Source organism: Cucurbita pepo, chromosome 19 (assembly GCF_057944985.1).
Source record: "Cucurbita pepo subsp. pepo isolate OVF chromosome 19, ASM5794498v1, whole genome shotgun sequence".
Taxonomy (NCBI): Eukaryota; Viridiplantae; Streptophyta; class Magnoliopsida; order Cucurbitales; family Cucurbitaceae; genus Cucurbita; species Cucurbita pepo.
The window spans coordinates 2279019-2302289 of record NC_141816.1 but is presented as its reverse complement, the minus strand read 5'-3'; the positions used below and the strand labels follow the sequence as shown (position 1 = coordinate 2302289).

Genomic DNA, 23271 nt, shown 5'->3' with positions numbered 1-23271 from the left:
GCATATAATATATGAAATTTGAAAAAAGGTTTGTTAAAAAAAGGAGCCAATGTTGTAAAGCCACATGTGGTGCATATTCTTTGTTAAATTAACACTAAATTTTCAAGAATGCTACAATCATCATCAAACCATTTTCCTTTCATGCTTATAATAATAATCATAATAATTAGGAATTCAACTTTTTATTATAATTTCCTTTTATTCTTATACTATTTTAATCATCAATTATTTAAAACGCTCCACTATGACGATAACTCACAACAATTCTATGTTGAGTGACATGTTGAGAATTTTTCAATCCTTTTCTTTCGTGGATATCCCACGTGAAATTCACTATGAGGGTTTCAAACCTCCTTTAGACCACGTTGGTACGTTAGAAAAAGGTGGGATTGGGCACAAACTCAACTTCTTCGATCACTCGGGACTTGGTTTAGCTGAGGATGATATTTACTACCCAATGAGTCTCCCTAATTAGGCACGTTTTGTTTAGACTTTGACTCATAGACTAAATACAGATAAAACATGCTGAAATGACTCGTATGAATACAAAGATATGTGTTTTCCTTAAAAAGGGAGCCGAAAAGAATAGAAAATGAAGGGGATAGTGGAAATAGGAATGATGACGGATGGGGGCATATTATTATTTAGTTTTTTAAGGGTAAACAGGTCATTATCACATGTAATATACAAACCTAAATAAATAAATAAATAAATAAATAACAGACACAATTAAATGCAACGCACAAAAGACGGAACAACAATAGTACACTGAGATAGCAGCGCAGCGCCATTATTATTATTATTCTTTTTATTTTTAATAATAATAATAATAATTTATTTTCATTCCCATATCTTATAAATTTCCCTTTTTTTATATTTTATTTTTTAAATATTATATATGTATATAAATAATTATATATATATATATATATATATATATATATATATATATATATATATATTTTTTTTTTTTTGTAATATGAAAGGATATAAAATTTGATTTTAAATTTGAATTATTAGCACAATTTTCAACATATTATTAATTTAATTAGTGGGGTGAAGAGTGGTTGAGAATCCATTTGAAAAAGCTTTCATTTACTTCCCATAAAAGAACAAAAGAAATAGAGCACAAAAAAGAGGCCAAAAAATTACAACAAAAAAGGCTTAGTAGTCCTCATCTTCTTTAATTTCTTGTCCATCGTCGCACTTTCCCGCTTCAAAGTCCCAATAAGATGTAATAAACCAACGTTATCGGTAGCGCTATCAGCATCCCAAATATAACACTGCAACACACGATTCAAACAAAAAAATTCCAAAATTCATGTAAAAATAACGCGAATAATTGGTATTATCGAGACTAAGATTAAGATTGAGATCGAACCCGGTGCTTAATATGTCGGGATGAACGTTGTATTCCTTGGCAAATACGAAAGGGACTATCCCTTGTGGGAGAGCAGCCTACGAATCAAACATACGTTAGTGACATCAAATTAAATTCTTAAACGGATTGTGTTTGTTTCATTTTCTTCACCTGAACTATGGCGATGTGAAGCAGCACTCCTTTAAGCCCAACGGCAATGGAGGCAGCTGCCATCACTGCCGGACCGGTGATGAACCGAACCGCCATTGCGAATGTAGCGATCGTGTTTCCACAGGCAATGATCTTAGGCTGCAATGCCATGAACAACCCTACATACATCCCAAAACATAACATCGTTGAAGATACAATAGTTTACGTCTACGATCGAGAAAGTGTTTGAGATCGAAAGAAAGTCGATACCGAGACTAAACATTGCCATCCCGAGCCCGGCATCGGATAAAATAGCGATGGATCGAGCAACGATTGCTGGCATTACAATGTTCCACCTAAAGGAGATCAAAGACCAAGCAAGGCCAATCAAGCTAGAATAGGTATTGGGATTTCTGATCAGTTTCCTCCAAACCATGATCAGAATCAACCTTGTCATCACACTTGCCGGCGGCATGGCAGTTGGCTTGGACTCCGCCGTGTCGTCTCCGGATTTCGGATGGAGCTCGGCGGTGGAGCTGGATCCAAGCTTGGATAACACAGGCCCACCGTCGTTTCCTCCGCCGTTCACGGCGGATTTGTTCCCAAAGCTGAACTCATCCCGACCAAACTCATCAAAATCTAAAATTTCAACATAAACAGATCAATACCCTGAAAAAAGGCAGCTCCTTTTGACAAAAAATGGGACAAACTCGAAAAAAAAAACACGGGAAAACATTCTTTAGTGACCCACTTGAAAAAAGTACAAAAATCCAACACAAAAAAGAACAAGAAACCAAAATCTTAACTCCGTACCTTTCTGGTTCATCCCGCCGGCGCCGGCGCCGTCGTAGTCCCCACCCCGGAAAACGTTCAACCCACCTTCAGAAACCGGCGACGTACTTGAACTCCAAACAAACATATGCAAATCCTTTCCCCCATCTCCACCATGGACTCTTTTTTTCGCCGCCGCCGCCGCTGGTCCGGTCATCGGAGAAAAAAGCCCACAGCTCGCCGGCGCCGGATACCCATTAACATTACCATTCATCGCCCTCCCTTTGAATCCACCACTTTCCTCATCAAAATTCCCAAAGTTCCCATAATTAGAATGCCTCGGACTCGCATTCCCCAAAAAGAAATCCGAATGATTAAAACTCGAGCCCCTCGGAGTCGGATTCCTCGAAGATTGCAGAGAATAAATCTCCGCATTCGTCAAATTCGATGGCCGAGGTGTCAACGAAGCTCCGCCGCCACCACCTCCTCCATGCGACCGCCGCGAAAAAACTTCCGATCGAGAACTCGCGGATTTCCTCACCACCACTCTCAACTTCCCATCTTCCCCAATTTCCGCCTCCGTCTGTAGCGGCTCTTTCCCATCCAAAGACAAAATATCCGAATCAACTCTAAACGAAACAATCTCCCCTGCAGTATCAGGAAACTGCTCTGCAATCAACAATCTAGCTCCCCTGTACTCAAACAAAAACAGCATCAATGTGTACCAAATGATGCACTGAAGAACAACGATTTGGACCATGAGAGTACCGGTGGAGTCGCCGTACATACCCTTCAAAAGGGGGATTCCCATAACCAGAGTATTGGGCAGAGTCGAGAGTGAAAACAGAGTAATCGCCCATTCTAGAGAGCCCTTCGAGGAGAGATGCGACCAAACGGCGAGGGCGGCGAGGACGATCAACTTTTGAAGGGTATCGGCGGCGATGAATCGGAAGTTCATGGAGAAGGGGTTGTTGGAGGAAATGAAGTGGAAGGAGAGGAGGGGGACAGCGAATAGTGCGACGAAGCGGTTGATGCCGGAGCATTGGTCCGGGGAGAATATTTTCCACCATTTGACAGAACCGTAGGCTAGGATCATGGCGACATAGAGAGGGACGACAGCGGTGAGGACATGGTATAGGTCGGAAACAGAGATCATTGTCGTTTGTTGTTTAAGATGCTGCTCTGTTTCTTTGGGTTAACCCATTGGTCGGAGGAGGAAGAAGAAGATAAAGTCCGGGGGAAACGGGGAGGTGGGGAGGTGTATTTATGGAGGTATTGTAATGGCGGACAGAGTGAGGGGAGAAAAAAGCTGATTTTTTTAGGAACTTTTAAGTGTTTCAGAATGGAAAAGAGAAAATAAAGTGATTCTGAGGAAAGTGAGAGTCCAGGAGCTTCATGAGATTCTTCAGGACATTATGTCGTCTCTTTTAAAAATTGTATTTCAGGTACTATATAAAAATAAATGTTATACATATACATATACATATACATATACATATACATATACATATACATATACATATACATATACATATACATATATATACTCCACATTTCTCAGTTGTCGTATAGGCCTTCATTCTTCATTCTTCATTCTTCATTCTTCAAAGGTTTTCGGACATTTTCTCATGTTTAGGGGGAGGACTTTCTTGATCATCTCATTCTTCCCTTCCATCCAGGGGTTAGTGGCTAAAGTTTTTCGATGGTACGCTGAGGTTAGCGTAAATTACGATGTGTCGCTTGAGGTCTCTCGAGCCCCCTGTTGTACCAATGTCTATATTCCGTTCTAGGAATAAGGTAATGAACGATCTTCGGGTACGTAGTTTTGTTTTGTTGTTACTCAGGTGTGATTTATTTTTTATATTTAATATATAAATTTGTACTACTTTTGATTTGAAGATTTTCAAATTAATATATTAGTAATGCAAAATTACAAATAATTAAATTTGGGAATAATTTGGAGCTAAAGCTGACAAATTGTAAATTTAAAAGTTATATCTTAATTATGACTATTTTAATTTAGTCAAATTGGGTCAAAGTAAATTCAAATGGTTAGACCCAAGCTAAGAAAGCCCAAGTTGACTAAGATCCAAGCCCACATTAATTTCTCAATAGAAGTGGGAGATAATTCCAAGTAAACAAAGTGACTCCTTTGTAAGTGTTGTAATAACTATATGCATATGCACATAGAGATGACCAAAGTCAATAAGAAGTAATGGAAATCTCGCGGGCGCGCACGGGGAAAGAAGGGGATCAAAAGAAGAAGTCGATGTGCTCAAACTGCGGAAAGAAAGGCCACTTGAGCAAGAATTGATGGAGCAAGCTCTGGAACAAAGAGAAGGCCCAGGTGGCTCAATCTAAGGAGGAAGAGCCGGTTCTTTTCATGGTGAGCACATCAGTCTTATCCGACGTCCCCTATTCTGATTTCAAATCCACGAAGGTAACCGATGGTGTAACTACTCCAGTGAGCGTCGTCGGTGAGGGGTCGATAGATCTCGAGGAAGAGCTCCAGTTCGGCGTGACAAAGGCACCGACTGAGAAGCTGATTCAGCTAAAAGAGGAGCGAGTGTTCGCTCAAATCGGCAAAAGAGGTGAGCAGCAAGAGCACTGGCGATGGGTCCTCGACACAGGGGCAACAAACCATATGATCGGGGCCAGGTCTACGTTCTTCAAGCTCGACTCAGGGATTTGCGAGACGGTGAAGTTCGTTGATGACTTCGTCGTCGAGATCGAAGGGTGCAACACCATCCGATTGGCAAGGGAGGCAAGCACCGCACGCTGATCGGCGTCTACTTCAACCCGAGGCTCAAGGCTAACCTTGTGAGCCTAGGTCAACTCGATGAGGCCGGATGCTACATTTCCATCGAGCGTAGGCTACTCAAGATCTGCCGTGATTGACGACAGCTGCTCACGCAAGTTTGGTGCACGACAAACTGCCTCTACATCCTGGAGTTGGAGATTGAGCAGTCGGTCAGCTTCTCAGCCAGGACCGAAGAAGTAGCTTAAAGGTGGCACGCTAGGTACAGGCACCTGAGCTTCTCGGCTCTACAAAAACTACATAGGAGGAGATGGTGTACCGTTTGCCAACAATCGAAGACATGAACAGGCTGTGCGACAGGTGTCTCATTCGCAAGCAGAGGCGCACCCCTTTTCTGTCTCAGGCATCCTACCGCGTCGGTGAGCCGTTGGAGCTTGTGTACGACGATATCTGCAGACCCATCAAGCCGGCAACCCCAGGCGGCAAGACCCTCTTCCTTCTGCTGGTCGATGAAAAAAATCGCTTCATGTGGTTGATCCTACTGCAAGTGAAAAGTGAGCCGATAGAGGCGATTAAGAGCACTCAAGCGTGAGCGAAGACCGAATACGAGAAGAAGATGCGAGTACTGCACACAGACCGAGGTAGAGAATTCACCTCAGTGAGCTTCGACAAGTACTGCGACGAGCTCGGCATGCAGCAGCACCTAACGACGCCGTACTTCCCTCAGCAGAACGGGGTGGTGGATGACCAAAATCAGACCATCGTCAGGACGGCAAAGTCATTGCTGATGACGGGCAGGATGCCCGGGAAATTCTGGGAAGAGGCGGTCATGACGGTTGTCTATCTCCTCAATTGGTCGCCAACGCTAAGCCTTGACGGGAAGACGCCACACAAGACCTGATACAGCAAGAAGCCAGCGATACATCATCTCCGAGTGTTCGGCTATGTCGCATACATGAAGATCACATGTCCCTTCCTTGCAAAGCTCAATCCCAGGGAGCTGAAGGTCGTCTTCATCGGCTACGAACCTGAGAGCAAGGCGTATAGGCTCTATGACCCTACGGGCGGACGAGCTCACGTGTCACGCGACGTCGTCTTCGACAAGAATACCTTCTGATGGTGGAACGACGTGACCGAGGTGGACCAAAACCCAAACCAATTCATGGTGGAGTACCCTGTCACCGAGCCGGGAGAAAGAGGAGCATAGCATCTGGCACTATCACCACCGCCAGGGTCACAACCTACCGAGCAGCTGGTCGCCCCTTGTCTTGTCGTAACGTAAGGGTCACAACCTACTCTCTTAATAATAAAGTTGTAGGTTGTGACACTAAGCAACTGGTCGAAGATGAGATCAATTTGGAGTTTTGCAGCCATGGAAGAGTGTGGATTTAAGTCTTCAATAACTTCAAATATTTTCTATATAGGTTTTGTGTTGTATAAGATTCTTAGATAGTCCATGTCACATGGGATGACTATGATAATTTCTAAACCATTTTGGCCTAAATTATACTAATGAAAAAGCTCCAACTATATTAATTTTATTTTTAATTTAACCTATAGTTTTTTCGTTTTACTTCAAAACCCATATTACAATTATAACTCTATTTTTATTATTCTCGAAAGAAAAAAAGAACTTTACTTTTAATATTACCGATATTGGAAGTACCAAAATTTAAATGGAACTCTTTAAAAGGCAAAGTCAAATAAGCCTTCCATTCCAGTTGCTAGGTCAAAATCTAAGAAGGTATTTATTAAATAAAGTAGATTTATGTAAATTTGTTGACTTAAACCATATACTTAATTGTTCCATTAATGCCTAATTCATAGGCTTACATTTTAAAGCTTATGCTAATTAATGTGTTTAATTTGGAAAAAACACACTTCATTATTCCACACAGATTAAACCGGTGGTAGGTGTACATCACACGTGCGAACTATATAAACTCACGTTTTTTCTTTTTTTTTTCCTATTTATTTCCATTGCTGCTTTTTGTTGAACCAATCCTCTCCTCCTCCGCCTCTGTTTACTTTGTCTGTAACTTCGCAGCTTCTTCACCGGGACTTATGGCGGCCCAGCATCCTTCTTCTACTCACCTCGAGCCTTGGAACACGCTGCACGGGAAAGTGGTCATGGTCACCGGAGCTTCTTCGGGGCTCGGTCGCGAGTTTTGTCTCGATCTTGCTAAAGCTGGTTGCAAAATTGTCGCCGCCGCTCGGCGAGTCGATAGACTTCAATCTCTCTGTGAAGAAATTAATCGACTCGATTTTGTTTCTTCTTCTTCCGTCTCGGCGGTTGACGGCCCACGCGCGGTGGCTGTGGAGCTCGATGTTAGTGCAGATGAGAAGAGCATCGAGAAATCCGTCAGAAATGCATGGGATGCGTTCGGATTTATTGACGCGTTGGTGAACAATGCAGGTTTTCGAGGTAATTTTCTTCCGAATTCGAATCCTGTTTCTGTTTGAATATCTAGGAAACTTATCGAATTTTTAGTAGGTTTTGGTCGAGCTCGATTATAGACATTATTCGCTGTAGAAACTGTTGAATATTCAATTGATTGCTGCAAAATATGGATTATGACTTGATCTTCAAGAAGAGGGAAATGTCTGAATATATATGCTAGATATGAAAAAGAGGAGGCTAGATTTACATAATTTCTTCTTTGATTTTAGTTGAAGAAGCTTATATTGTTAACTCTGTATTTCAATGGCCATTTCATTATACCACATAGGCACTGTGAAGACTTCTCTAGAATTGTCTGAAGAGGAATGGGATCAAGTGATGGGAACAAATATTAAAGGATCTTGGTTAGTATCAAAACATGTGTGCACACGCATGCGTGACTCAAAACGAGGCGGATCGGTGATCAGTATTTCTTCGATTTCTGGTATTGAAAGAGGGCAACTACCTGGTGGCCTTGCCTATGCTGCTTCAAAGGCAGCCATAAACACTTTGACAAAGGTAATGTTTCTTTGTATGAACTAGTTTTTCCTCTAGATGTTGTGGGAGTGTTTGTCTTATAGTTTTCATCAACTTTAGTTTGTGTAAATCCAAGCTGGTAGGTGGGAAATGGGAAGGTATATATATATAGTTTGTGCTTGAAATGTGTACTGAATTGGTAATTGCTTAGAAGTTTAGAAGCATAAGTTTGCATAGTTTGTGTTTAGTTTATGAATTCATCATATGAAGAACTGTGTAGCTCATGAGATCAATTTTAAAAGTTGGATTGGCAAATTGTTTGAGATTATCAAAATCTTCATACCACCATCATCCCTAGAACAACCCAACTGGTTAACTCTTATGCCTTCTACCGAGAAGTCTGAGGTTCGAATCGCTTACCTTCACAATCTCCAACTAAACAAACACTTGATGTTATATACTTGATTTGGTTATGCAGGTTATGGCTCTTGAATTAGGGCCACACAACATCAGAGTAAATTCTATAGCACCGGGACTTTTTAAATCTGAGATTACAGAAGGACTTCTAAAGAAAGATTGGCTAAAGACAGTAGCATTCAAAACTACCCCTCTAAGAACATTTGGAACTTCTGATCCAGCGCTAACATCACTCATCCGATATCTCGTGCACGACTCTTCTAGGTACGTCTCGGGCAACGTTTACATTGTCGATGCTGGCGCCACATTACCTGGTTTCCCCATTTTCTCATCTCTTTGAAGAAAAATTACTATTTATCATCTTTTATGCTCCAAGTTTATCATCTTTTTGGAAGATTGTTCTTTTAGAGATTGATTGCAGGCCCAAGTATGTTACATTGCTTTTTGCCATTTTAAACAATTCCCACTTCATAAACATAATAATAAATTAAATGCTAGTGAAATTATTTAATTGGTCTCATTTCGTCTCTCAATTAATTTACACTTTTACCCTCGCCCAGTCAAATAATGAATGAAATATAAAATGTTTTTTTTGTTTTATTTTTGTCCGTGAGTCATTAAAAAATATATTTTAGAAGTTAGGAAATTTAAGATGAATAAAATACGGAATGGGCTTACGTGGCTCTGCTAATAATGTGGGGCTAAACCAAATTTTAAATAATAATAATAAAATATGGGCTTCTTGGGGTTGCTGTCCGACCAGTATCGCCGCCGTCATCCGCCAGTTCGGCGCCGCTCGATCTGACAGGAGGTTCAACGGCAGTGGGAGGATCACCGAAGAGTTACTCTTTTTTGTGGGAACTTGATTTGGTTGATTTTGAAAAGATTCGATGGCTCAACTTGGGACTTGGGATTTGGATTTAATTGTTTTTCTAATATTAGTTTTTCTTATTTAAAATTTTAAAAATAAAGTTTTTTATTTATTAAAAAATTATATAATATTTCCTTTTGGGTTTGGTAGTGGAGAGTTGGATGAGACAAATTGGCATTGGATTCTCACGCAACGTGACCAAATTGATTTCATTACTATGAAAGCTTTTTAATATTAAATCAAATTAGAAATAGTGAAAATATGGAAGACATCAAATTTTAATTTAAACCTCAAAAACATAAAATTTTTAATTATAAATTCCCCATGACTTACGTATTTTCGTGCTTTGGTGCATTATTAGCACAACATTCCAACCAATTGAGCTAATAGACTTGGCTTTGATAAACTTCGCTACTCCACAATGATATACAATAGGTAACAGTATTTAGATTCCAAGTGATTTGTTTCTCATTAGATTGACATATTTAAATAATAATTCTACGCTAAAAATGGAAAGGAGTGGCAACACAATTAACGTCATTCCACTCAACGTGGACATTCCACTCAGCTTAATTTTGTGGGGATTTATCTAACAAGTTTTACACCCAAATCTTACCCGATAACGAATTTCTTAGATTACACACGTTCTTAAGGTCTTCTCTTTTCGTGAACTTCTTCGAAAATGATCCTTAAGTATGTAGAAATCAATTGGAATAGGACTCATCTGGTGAATATGTCTGTGGCCTTGGATTGGATTCGAACACTCCTTTGGGTTTCCTTCAATGGCGGATAGAGTTGGGAGAATAGGATAAGGACGTTTTTGAAGCTTACTTCCTTCATCAAACTTATGAATAATCTTCCGTAGAACATGTAGAGAAAAGTTGGAGAAGGAACATTGGACTGTAGCTTCCAAATTTGAGGTTAACTCGAGAATACGATACCCAAAATCTAAACGTTCATAACTCTCGAGACTCGATTAAACTCGCTTCTTGCTCCTATTAATTTTTCCTGCTCCATAATTTATAGATGGATGATCCACCGTCATTGAAAATTTCAGAATCGGTACAATTTCATTCTTGAGTTTTCTAGATTTTTCGTCACAATTATTTGCTCCCATTTGAGCCTTACCGACCTTTTTTTTTTTTAATTCTAGCCGTTGGATGTGATGATGTGTGAGTGTTCTACATTATATCCAATTTGGAGGAGATCCAATGGCTGAGATTTGAAATTCAAAGGTTTTTATGCAGATGGCCAATGGATAATCTAATTCTGGCCCGAATAACATTTTTGTAATTATCTATACTTTCAGGGGTATTTTGGTAATTTGACCATTTCTATTATTCCATTGTCTCATTTTCTTTTCCATTTTTTTTTTTTGTTTTTTTTGTTTTTTTTTGTTTTTTTTGTTTCTTGTTTTCTAAACCTAGTACAATCTAGTAGGGACAATAAGCTACCTATGACTCCTTTGATACATCATGTCCGTAGTAGATGTTAAGATACCGCACTCATTTCTTTTTTTATTTTTATTTTTATCCTTATCCATGGAGCTTAGATCCTTACATTCTGAACTATTTCTTATCCTTAGTCCTTTTTTGTGATCGATACCTAGTTTTCATGTCTTAGTGGACTTAGGGTTTAGATAGTGCTTCTTTGGGTATGAGTATGGTAAACTTACTTGACTTGATTTATGTTCTTAAGGTACATCCTGATTACTTGAAAATCAAGAGTTAACCATGAAACTTGTTTTCTTATCTTGGTTCTTAACCTTACTTAACCTTAAGGTAGTATTTTTTAGCCAACGGTTGAATTGGTTGATGTTGTTAATAGCCAAAAAGTTGAATTAGTTAATGTTGGTAAGTGAGTTAAGTCATTTGTTATGTCTTAACCCAATGTTATGGGACTTCTGAAGTGGAGTTGGATTTTAAGGAGCATAGGAACTAGGGTGAATCTAGTGAATCTAGTTTAAGCTAATCAGATAAGTTGTTTTACTCTTGGATACCCACAGACTTGGTTGGATGATTTTTGGGCTGTATGAATGGTACGTACTCTATGATTCTTGTACATATCATATTTTCATGATGCTATGTTATGAAATTACGTTATGGTATAAATATTATATGATGCAGACACTTCCATGTATCATGTTACGTATATTATGATAACATATTCACACTATACCTATAAGACATTGATAAGCCATGTATGTTAACCGTGAAAGATATGTGAAGTATACATACGCATCTCTCGTAGAAAAACTATGTTATAAAAAGAATGGAAGTATGAATTGCATCATAAGTATGCACCATGATTTAAAATTATGGGACCTCATGCATTTTTTATGTCACAAGCATCGGGATACTTCCCCATTATAATTAGTATGGACACATACACCATGATATTATATGCACTTCTTGATCTCTGAGGCTTCCGATAATGTGAGCATGCACTAGCCCGTAGTCAAACCTAGGGAGTATGTATACAAGCTTGCATAGTGGGTCCATTTACACGTGCGTAGGTGCGTATAGAAAAATACTATACATCCAACCTTGCCAAGCTTGAAAAGTAGAGCTCAAAGGAAAGTTCATGAAACGATAGGTCTCTCCATGATTGCATTTCCCGATCCCAACAATGAGGCTATGTACCGAGTATTTTTTAATTACTCAAGCTACTTTTGTTATTTCTTTTCCAGGTAAAGGTAAGACACTCATGACAGACGAAGACGTCGTTACGAAGATCATTGAGATAAATCATGGTAGTTATATATTGCATTTAAGTTGTAGCCCTTAGTTCGGCATAAACATTTCTTTTAAATTATTGTTATTTCAATTTCGTTGTCTTATTGATGTTACTGTTAACTTTTAAGTCCATGACATCGTTTACATATGAATATTTCTAAATGAACTTCGACACATATTAAGCTTTGGTAAAGAGTTTTTATTAAGCCTCTAAATTAAGCTAAATGTATAAGTTTAAATAGTTTGAGGTCGTAATTCACAATTTGTATTTGATTATGTAATAATGTGATAATTGTATATGTATATATGTCATATCTTATGGATAATCAGTTGGAGACTCTATATTTATGTGTTGTCGACGTGTAGATAATAAAAGTGTAATATTAACCAAATAATTTTACGAGATACCGTGACTTAGCTCAATTGATAGGGTGTGAATTGACGTCAGTTGGGTAAAGTCTCTAAAAACTCTCACTTATGCACCATCTAAACATAGGTACATCAGCAAGTTACCGTTAAAATTTAGGTTTTATAATGCGTGTTGTATATATTTGATCATTAAAGAGATTAATTATTGAGTATTTTTTTATATTGGATTGGATGGTTTATTAATCCATCACAATTCAATTTTTTTTTGAATTAATAATATTATTAACATAAAAAAAATTCATTTTCTGATAATTAAATATTCTTAAAAATAAATTATAAAAAAAAAATGTAAAATTATTTTTCTATTTGGATTATTTATTCTAGATCTCAAGTTTCCATCCTTATCCATTTTAAATTCTTAAATTTAATAAAAAAAATCATTTTTGACTCTTTAATACGTTATTTAATAAAAACAAACATAGCTTCATCTTTCTTTAATCAATATTGCAATATTACACCAAAACAATACTCAATATAAAATCTTTTTAAAATAAGAACTCAAAATATAATTACATATAAAATATTATTCATTATTTTTTAGTATATTATTTAAAAAAATTCGACCAATCTAATCCAACCTGTATAATTTGAATTGGATTATGAACGTATTTGAGTTGGATTAGATTCAAATAAACGAAGATTTTATAAATAAAATTTGTTAATAAGTTTTCCAATTTTAAAATATATATTTTTGCTTAGGATACAATTATATATACATTTATTTAATTAAATGATTTATCCTCCAACCATACTTTAAATAATTTTTTAAGTATTTAGAAAAAAATATTAAAATTGGGTTAAATGTTTGAAAATAAATAAATGTTTTTTTCTCACTAAAATTTAGTTTTGTTTAATAATAATAATAATAATAAAAATGAATAAATGACGGGAACAATTCAAAAAAGTTTATTGTTAAGTTTGTTTCGTTGTTTAACACGAGTTGTTTGGGTTGAAAAAATTTACAATCACAAATATTGAGTTAAGTCTAAAAAATGTCTTAATCCCGTCTGATTTAGAGTTAATTGTGAAAGAAATTCTTGCGAAATTTAAAATATTATTCAAAATGAATTGGAAGTCATATTAGCTAAGCATCGAAATCATTTGGAATATGACTTCCAATTCCAATCATAAATAAAAATCAACTAATAAATAATATATTCCCTCCCAAGCCCACTTTATAAATTTCAATTAATAAATTAATGAGCATGTGGCTTTCATGTCTCTCTTAAATAAAATTTTAATTAATAAATTAATTGAGAATAATTCCTGAAACCACGAACCGTGGAAAAAGTTCTCTGTAATTCCACGGGTCGATACAAAATCGTGATGCTAACCATTAGAAGAGTAATATCATGTGTCATCCTGTCAATTGAGCCAAGATATCCCACCAATCGAGGCGATGAATTCTAAGCTGATGGCATAACAAAATGGAAGGAAAGTCGAGGGTGACTTGAGGCATTAATATGCTAGTCTCGGTCCATATGCCTAGTTCCTTGACATGACCTATGAATGGAGATGAGGAATTGAAGTTGGTGAAGGGATGAATGAAGAATATTTTTTAAATTTAAGCAGTTTGTAGAGCACTCAAAGTCGACGGATGATTAGGCTGTAAAAAGGGAACGGGGGCAAACTCAAGTTATAAGCAATTCATGTTTTGGATTCAAGCTCTCGATTTTCATAAAAACAATAAAAATTGAGAGCTCCTGTAACGACTCTAGATTTCTACTTAAACCTAAGGTCGCTATTGTATACATACCATGAATATTTAATGCGGAAATACTTCATTTGAAACTTTATAATAAAATTAACCTATACTAACTTATAGTCGACTAATTTAGTACAACATTTGTCTTCAACAAATCAAAACCAACCCGCATCCTTCTCCCTGTTCCACATTTTGTAAGGCTCTATGGCTTCTTCCATTTCTCATCAAACCAGAGAAGCCATGGCCATCCAACAACAAACTGCTCCTGAGCTCGAGTCATGGAACAACTTAAACGGCAAAGTCGTGATGGTGACCGGAGCCTCCGCAGGCCTCGGCCGTAAGTTCTGTCTTGATCTAGCTAGAGCTGGATGCAAAATCATTGCTGCTGCACGCCGTCTCGATAGTCTCCGATCTTTATGCGATGAAATTAATCGACTCGATTTCTCAGCTTCGTCGGCCTCTTCGATGGCGATGGAGAGCCCCCGAGCTGTGGCTCTGGAACTTGACGTTACTTCTGATGGAAAAACTATTGAGAAATGCATAAAAAAAGCTTGGGATTCTTTTGGCTTCATTGATGCCTTGGTTAACAACGCTGGGCTAAGAGGTATTTAATCTAAACTCTCGTGGCTTTTACTTTTGATTTCTCCAAAAGGCCTCGTACTAATGGAGATAGTATTCTTTACTTATAAACCTATGATTAGCCGAGGTGGGATTCCTCTCCCAACAATCCTCCCCTTGAACCAAGTACACCGTAGAGCCTCCCTTGACACCTATGGAACCCTCGAACAGCCTCTCCTTAATCGAGGCTCGACTTCTTCTCTGGAACCCTCGTACAAAGGACACCTTTTGTTCACTTTTGACTACACCCTCTAGGAATCCTCCCCTTGAACAAAGTACACCATAAGCCTCTCTTGAGGTCTATGGAGCCCTGGAATAGTCTCCTCTTAATCGAGGCTCGACTCCTTTGGAGCCCTCGAAAAAAGTATACCCTTTGTTCAACACTTAAGGCACTCTTGACTACACTTTCGAGACTAGCAACTTCTTTGTTCGACAGTTGAAGATTCAATTAGCATGACTAAGTTAATGGCATGACTCTGATATCATGTTAGGAATCATGACTCTCCATAACAGTATAATATTGTCTACTTTGAACATAAGCTCTCATGGCTTTACTTTTGATTTCTACAAAAGACCTCGTACCAATGAGATGTATTACTTATTTATAAATGTATGATCAACCTCTAAATTAGCCAAGAATTACCATACAGATTCGTGTCTACTTTTGGTCGTTAAAATAACCATTTCATAATAGGTGCGGTGAAGTCTCCATTGAGACTAACCGAAGAGGAATGGAGCAAAATAATGAACACAAATCTTAGGGGATCTTGGTTGGTATCAAAGTATGTCGGCATACGCATGCGTGATACCAATCGTGGTGGATCCATCATCAATATCTCTTCAATGGTTGGTGTTAACAGAGTGCTACAACCAGGAGCTCTAGCCTATGCTGCTTCAAAGACTGCCTTAAACACACTAACAAAGGTACAATTTCTTGTATCAACAAAGCCCTTTACTAGTTTATCTATGGTGACAGGTATTCGCCATGGAATTAGGAACACACAATATTCGAGTAAATTCTATATCTCCTGGATTGTTTAAAGCTTATGAGAAAAGATTGGCTTAAAAATGTAATACGTAGAACCGTTCCTTTACAAACATTAGGAACTTCTGATCCCGCGCTAACAACACTCGTTCGATATCTAGTGCACGACTCGTCTGAATACATTTCGGGCAATATTTTCATTGTTGATGCTGGAACTTCCTTACCTACTATACCAATTTTCTCATCACTTTGAAGATATATATATCCTTAGGGGGACCATCCACTTGTGTTCTTCGTAAATACTAAGCTAATTTCTTTAAACTTGCACCTGTTTCTACATACTTAGAGTTGTTACCGTTATCATTTCTATGTAAAAATAAACGTTTAAACTTCTTCATAAGACATAAACTTCATCTTAAAACACTAATATAGACTTGCGTGTTTGAAGACATCTTCAAAACTACACAACGAAATAATAAATGAAGTAAATAAACATTTAAATTAAAAACGTTCTATTCTAATCTATGTTTAAGAAAATAAATATAACTACCCTATGCACGTGGCATGGTCTGGAGTTGCGATGTCGGCGTCAGCGTAGAGATAGGCCTTGATTTTACTTGAAATAGAAGTAACACATGATTGGAGTATTTTAATAAATACTTAATGATTGACCACAGTATTGGGGTTAGATGTAAATATACAGAATCATGAGTGGGACCTATCATATCAGTGTATATTCCTTACGGCTATCATAACCGGGCAATTGGATGTGTACTCTACTCAGATTGATACCCTTTAGAGTACAAGTCAAAATCGACTATGTCTCTTTCTCTAGAGGTCGGTCCTGTTTCGGGTAGTGAAAGTGCTCCACACGTGCGAGTATGGACTCACCAGTCGGTTCACACACCTCCAGGACCATTTTTTTGGTCGGGCGAGCATTCTCTAGTAGTTGTTGATGATGTTATCTTTTTGTCCCTTAATCTCACTTTAATTAATTGATGTTTTGATGATAACAACCTACTTTTAATTATTAATAATTTTCAGTATTTTGAACTGTCTAGTTGGTAATAATGATTTCAACAATTTTTCAACTACTCGAATGAGAGCTAAAACGAAGAAATTACAGTCGAGACAACATATCCAACGTGATGATGTAGCAGCTAAATCAAAATGATGAACCAATCAAAATATGACCGTTATAATTTAGGATCAAATATTCCTACCATTCAAAGCATAAATGTACTAGTAGCATTAGTTTGCATAACAAGTCATTCATACAATTCAAACTTAGTTTTGAAACTTATTTTCCATTCATCTTTTGATAATATCTAAATTTCAACCCTAATTCTTACCCCAATCATACAATATTTTGTTGAAGTAAGAACTCTTGAATCAAAGAAATTAACACCTCCTTAGACAAAATTCGGATCAACCAAAAGATAAGCTAGAATTAGATTACCTCTTATCAAAGATCTAGAAGCAAGATTTGAAAGTTTTTTTTTTTAATTGATTCACTCTACCGTCGAACTTGATCAAGGCTTGATTGAATGGCTCGGATACAATCTACCACAAGAATTGCATGAAACTTAGAAATGACAAAAAATTATACTCAAATTTATAAGGGTGAAAGTCTCGAGCTAAATTTCATTCGTAAAAAATCTGCCTAGTAATTGTAGATATTGATAGTTTCTCCACAAAACAAATTTAACTCTTTAGATGTCCACTCAAGAAGTTAGTGACCATGATGGGTGAGTCACTCTGACTATCTTTCAATCTCCACAAAAATAGAAGTTATAGTCACTCTGACAAGTAACTTCTCACCTGTCTGTCCACTCCAATAAATTATGGAATTAAAATAATAAATAAAGTATTTTAACAAATTATCAATCAGTGCTAGTTATAGCAATTTCATTTACTTCAAACGTGCAAATATACACTTTCGAAGTTTCAAACGGTCATTCCTCAATCGAATCAGCTTGTAACACATGAAATAAAGGTTTAACCGAATAATGAACATCATCACCTGGGTTTTCCTCTATTCATACAAAGAAATTAATACAAATGAAAGTTTTATTTCACAAATTAATTTTTTTGAAAAAGAAATCTCTTGTCTAAAATATTTTTAATTTGCAAATTTAAGTACCACATACAAAAATAAAAATGAATGTGATTTATTATTATTATTATTATTTTGGCTGTTCTCAATTTATTTAAATATTATGTAGGTGTTCTAACTTCTAGGGCACCTAACAAGAACAAGAGAGTACTATGGTGTGGCCAACATCACCTGCAACCCTATTTGCCAAGCAATTATGTGAAAATGAAATTTGAGAGGAGAAAAAAAATAAATAATATGGATGAAAATGTTTTTTTTTAAAAAAAAAATAAAATGTTAATATTGATATTTATCTCGAGTTGCAGGTGATGTCATCATTAGCTATTAATCAACTAACGATGATTAGCTCATTAGACGTAACATAAATAAAACGTTAATTAAAAAAATTGTTAATTTGAATAGTTATGTCAGTCTTATTTAGTGTTCACAAAATATACTCAACTACAATACAAAGAGTGAAACGGTAAAAATATTAAAGTTATCCTTTGGATTTATATTTATTGAAAATGAAGACACACACCCAAAACGATAACATTTATTACTACATGCTCGTAAAACTAATGATGAAACTTTTTGACGTTATTTGGATCAGTAAATTAATTGATTTTTTTGTCTTAGTTCCTAGAAAAGACAAAAAAAAAATGGTCCTAGTAAACGTCCTTATTTCTCTCTCTTTAATGTTATATTTCAATTGAGTGTTAGCCTAATTTATAATCTCATAATCTTTTAATATCTAATTTCAATTTACGAGAGTCCCATTCTCTTCTTACGTAGCACTTGAATGAGGTTCGGATGTTATTTCTTTGTCGATGTTGTCCTTATTTTGTATCTTTTTACACCATTTTCAAAACTTTGGCATTATCTTATGTCTTCTTGTCGTTTTGGTTATGGAATTTGGATCTAACTTGCCTTTGTTAGGTACCACTTTTAATGGAGAATGGAAAACACTTTTATAACCATTTTAGCTTACTTTTCAGTTTCTAAAAATTAACCTTCTCCACTACTTTTCGTTGAAATAATCTTAAAATCGGTAGAAATACTCGGTAAGTGATCCTACTATTGGGTCGAGGAATACAAACACATATAGAATGACGGAACCTATCATTTAAATCTGTCTTCTCTTAGACAGCTTTCTAGTCTTGATAAATTGGGTGTGTAGTACTTCTCTACCCACGACCAAAACATGCGAGCATGAACCAACCAGTCAGGCTCGCATTCCCTCTAGTTCTGCTAGTCCGTTAGCTTCGTTGGGCTATTTTCGAATACCCTGAGGGAAAAACAACCGTCGTAGCATCATGGTAAACATGATGATCATTCCTGTCTCATAGTGTATGTGTTCATACTCATCATAAATGAGAAGTATCACGATGCACGTGAACATACAATTATACATGAGGTCCCCATATTTTTTTATCATGACGTAATAAATCATGCAAGACAACCTTCATTCTTTCATCACATATCACACTTGGTAATATGTGTACATGAACTCTCATAATTCATTTAGTTCATAATAGCTTTCAAATCATGTCATAGGGGTTATGCATCCTAACTTTTCTTATTTCAAAACATATCATAACATGTCATTGCATGCCATGACCTAAAATAACATAGTGCATCATGACATCTCATACATTACATGACTTATCGTAACATAACATGACATTTCATTTATATCATAATATCATTTGACATATCATATGGCGACACACACATAACATCACATCACATATTAAGGCATATCACACATATGACACGTGAAAGCCCACTGTACACGTGTCATATACATAAAACAATTCTTCCAGTCAAACCGATAGTAAAGTCACTTACTTGGTTGACCTAGATCGAAGCTACTACGACAATTTGATGCTAGCTTAACGTTGCTCACTGAAATTTAATTCTACTTGAAGGACTCCCACAATCATAAATTAGAATTATACTACGAAAATTGTCTCTCCAAATTTTGCATAAAAATAAAAATTTAAACTTCGACTCCAAATAATTTAAACTATGACTCCAAATAATTCAAGCTAGTTAAAAGATAGTCACGAAGAGTTGAAACTAGTAGGAAAGAATCCGAGCATATCATACTCAAGTTGGATCAATCGAAATGTCGGCCTGAAGCCGATAAAAACTTGCTACAAACTACTCAAATGGGATGAACGGAAACAATTGTTATTACTTAAAAAAAAATTAAGGGACCTCCCTTTTCTCCCCACTTTCTCAACTTAAGCAATATGGTACAACCGTTTTTTTTTTATTATTATTACATTAGCGCCAAAAGTTGAAAAAAATTATTAACGTGAATATATGGACGAAAACTATCTATCAACACCTCATAAATTACCTACCAACGTTTTAATGTTATTTTGTAAAGTTCATTAATATTTTTGAAACGTGATACCAACCGTAACTATACTTTTAAATTTTTTAAAAGAGTTCTAAAATATTTTTGATAAGACGAGATGACACGTTCTTATCTCGGAGAGGCGGACGTATGAGAGATAGAACACATATATGTAGACATAAATCAAGACATAGAATTAAGTGATGGATAGAATTGGATACTCACACATGAAAGAAGAAAGCATAGAGAGGTAGGGAAGAAAAGGGACAAAAAAGTCAAGAAATGGTCAAATAGCAAAAGAATGCTTTAACACACTCTTTTTCTCACTCTTTTTCTCCAACTTTCCAAATTCCCATCATTATTTTTGTTCATCATTACAAAAATACCCTTCAAATTATTCTACTTTCTATTTTATTTTTATTTTTTTAAATATTGCTTTAACACAATAAAATATAAATAAATAAATATTCCTTTAAAAAAGAATGCTTTGTTTCTAAGTCAAAATTGTCTCACTTTTAGAATAAAAAAGTATCATGTATGGCACGCCCAAAAAAAATCTTCCAAAAAAAAAAAAAAAAAAAAAAAACTTGTTTAGTGGTTAAAATATATTATCAAACCGTTCTTGCTACTAATGTTGGACATCAGTGTCACAATCCAAAGTGTGGTTGTGCCCCGAAATAAGTTATCGAAGACGATGACTAGTTTAAGTGATGGAGAATATCACAACCTAATAATGGTTGTGCCCCAAGCAAGTCATCGAGGACGATGGATAGTTTAAGTGGGGGAGAATGTCACAACCTAACTATGAAAAGAGTAGGTCTGACCCTCATGTTGTGACAAGAGAAAGAGTGACCCTCAAGTGGTGCTCATATGGCCACACGAGGGCTTATTGGGTTGGATTATTGACTTTTTTTTAAGTCTTTTAAAATGGTTACTTATCCACCCTATATGTTTTATTACTAACTAAAAAATCGGTTAAGCCGTAGGTATTCTTAATTTTTTAAAAGTTGGGTAGGATAGGATTGAGTTAGATTATAACTTTATTTTCAGGTCTCGACCAAAATAACGTCAACCCACAAACTGAACTAAAATTTTGATTTTCCAAATATTCGACCCATTTATAATCTGAAAAAAAATCTAATCGAACCCAATTTTTATAATTGGTCGAATTATCAAATTACATGAACACTACTATCGAAGAAAATCAAAGTTATAGCCGAAAATAATTATGATTGGCTCCTATGATTCGATTATAATTGAAAGTTTAACACAAAGTGTAAATTAGTGTGAAAAATGTAATATAATTAACCTTTATTTTTTTGTTTTTTTGTTGTCATAGAGGTGGACATGACATGGTGGATGAGGGGAAAATTATAAGATACAAGAAAGTAGGTCCCTTTGGAATCATTATACAAAGAAATTAAACAACATAGGGTATAACTACTCTTACATTTATTTCAAACAAATAATAATAATAATAATTAATAATAAAAACCATGGATGAAACGTTTATATATATATATATATATATATATATAAATAAAGTTACATATTTAGACACGAAAACGAAGATTTTCGTAAACAAATATTAGACCGAGAAGAAAAAGAAGAATAAAATCAAGCTTAAGCATTCTCTAATCAAATTTATAGTAAAATGCTCGAACATTTTCATTTCACGATTCAGATTTAGAACACGAATTTGTACCTAACTAAGATTTCAATGAGGGAATCTCGACACTTTCAAAAAAAAAAAAAAAAAAGACCAAGAATTAAAATTTTGAGGAAAGTTTATGGGACAAGGAAAAACCCTAATTAGAGAAGAATTAACATATGTTATTAATCAAAACCAAAATATTCATTGATTTCAGTGATGTTAATTACATCTCATTTACATATATCTGGAAAATTATAGCTTCAACATACTAATAATAATAATAATAATAATAATAATAATAATAATAATAATAATATATGAAGAAAAAAGAAGATATTTTTGTGGGTTTTTTCATATCCTCTCTTCTTGAATTACTTATCTGTTGTGAAGTGGATTTGGGCCAGTGTAGACTCGTCTCTTCTGAGATTCAAACACGGCGGCGCCACCGTCATGGGATTTCGGAGAGTGGTGGCGTTTGGGGCGGACGATGGTGGTGGCGGCGGCGGCGACGGTGGAGGTAGGTATCTCTGTTTGAAAATTGAAGGGAAGTAGAAAAAGAAAAAGAAGAAGAAGAAAAAACAAGGTAAGAAGCTCTGTAATGTTCTTCAATCTCATGTTTTTCTCTCTCTTTTTTTTTGCAAGTCGCTGCCTTTGGGTTAATGGGTTAATGGGTTTTCTATTTTCACTTCAAAGTTTGCATCTTTTTCTCTTTCTCTCTCTCCCAAGAACTCAAGAATCGATGAAGAGTGTGTCCAAATTGCATAGGATTTGGTGCTTTTCTCTTTGTTTTCAAAAACAAAATGGCTTATTTGGTGGCCTTGGAAACTTCCTTCGTTTCCGATTTCAGCTCCTTTTTTCATTTTCGATACCATGTTAAGAATGAGAAGCTCTGATATCATGTTAAGAATGATGGTCTAATACTATGTTAAGAATGAGAAGCTCTAATACCATAATAAGAACGAGAAGCATAAGTGAAATTGAGATGACTTGTAGAAGGTGAACCCAATTCATTCATCGTCCTCTATTTTGATCTCTATCACTTTTCTTATGTTCTTCCTCTTCTCCTACTCTGATACTATGTGAAGAATGAGAAGCTCTGATATCATTCTTAACATGGTATTAGAGTTTCTCATTCTTAACGGCTTTTAATCCTTAAAGAGAAAAAAATTTATTTTTTTCAATAGGCGAATGATTCAAAAGGACTCTAAATACTTTCGTGGACGGTGATGAAAAGAGGGGCAAAAGGGGAAAAGAAAAATAAATAAATAAATAAACCAAGGCAAAAAGTTACCAACCTTTATTTTATTTAAATTTGTTTTGTTTTGTTTTTTTGTTTTTTTTTTTTTAAAGAAAAGTTAATGATAAGCTAATTAATAATAGGAACTAATTTATTGTAACACTTGATTGAAAGATATGTTTTTTTTTACTTTTTCTTTTA

At 35.8% G+C, this 23271-nt stretch overlaps 2 protein-coding genes across 2 annotated transcripts; one reads left to right on the top strand and one right to left on the bottom strand.

Moving 5' to 3' along the window:
* Window positions 1-1082: 1082 nt before the first annotated feature.
* On the bottom strand, window positions 1083-3634 carry LOC111781864 (putative auxin efflux carrier component 1b). The gene is made up of 5 exons (XM_023662588.2): window positions 2324-3634; window positions 1781-2149; window positions 1532-1689; window positions 1382-1458; window positions 1083-1283 (listed from the first exon to the last, which is right to left on the bottom strand). The coding sequence occupies exons 1-5, from the start codon at window positions 3435-3437 to the stop codon at window positions 1217-1219; spliced, it is 1785 nt and encodes a 594-aa protein (XP_023518356.2). The 5' UTR covers window positions 3438-3634; the 3' UTR covers window positions 1083-1216.
* A 3388-nt stretch (window positions 3635-7022) lies between these two features.
* LOC111781029 (uncharacterized) lies at window positions 7023-8884 on the top strand. The gene is made up of 3 exons (XM_023661424.2): window positions 7023-7464; window positions 7769-7998; window positions 8435-8884. The coding sequence occupies exons 1-3, from the start codon at window positions 7104-7106 to the stop codon at window positions 8711-8713; spliced, it is 870 nt and encodes a 289-aa protein (XP_023517192.1). The 5' UTR covers window positions 7023-7103; the 3' UTR covers window positions 8714-8884.
* Window positions 8885-23271: the final 14387 nt, after the last annotated feature.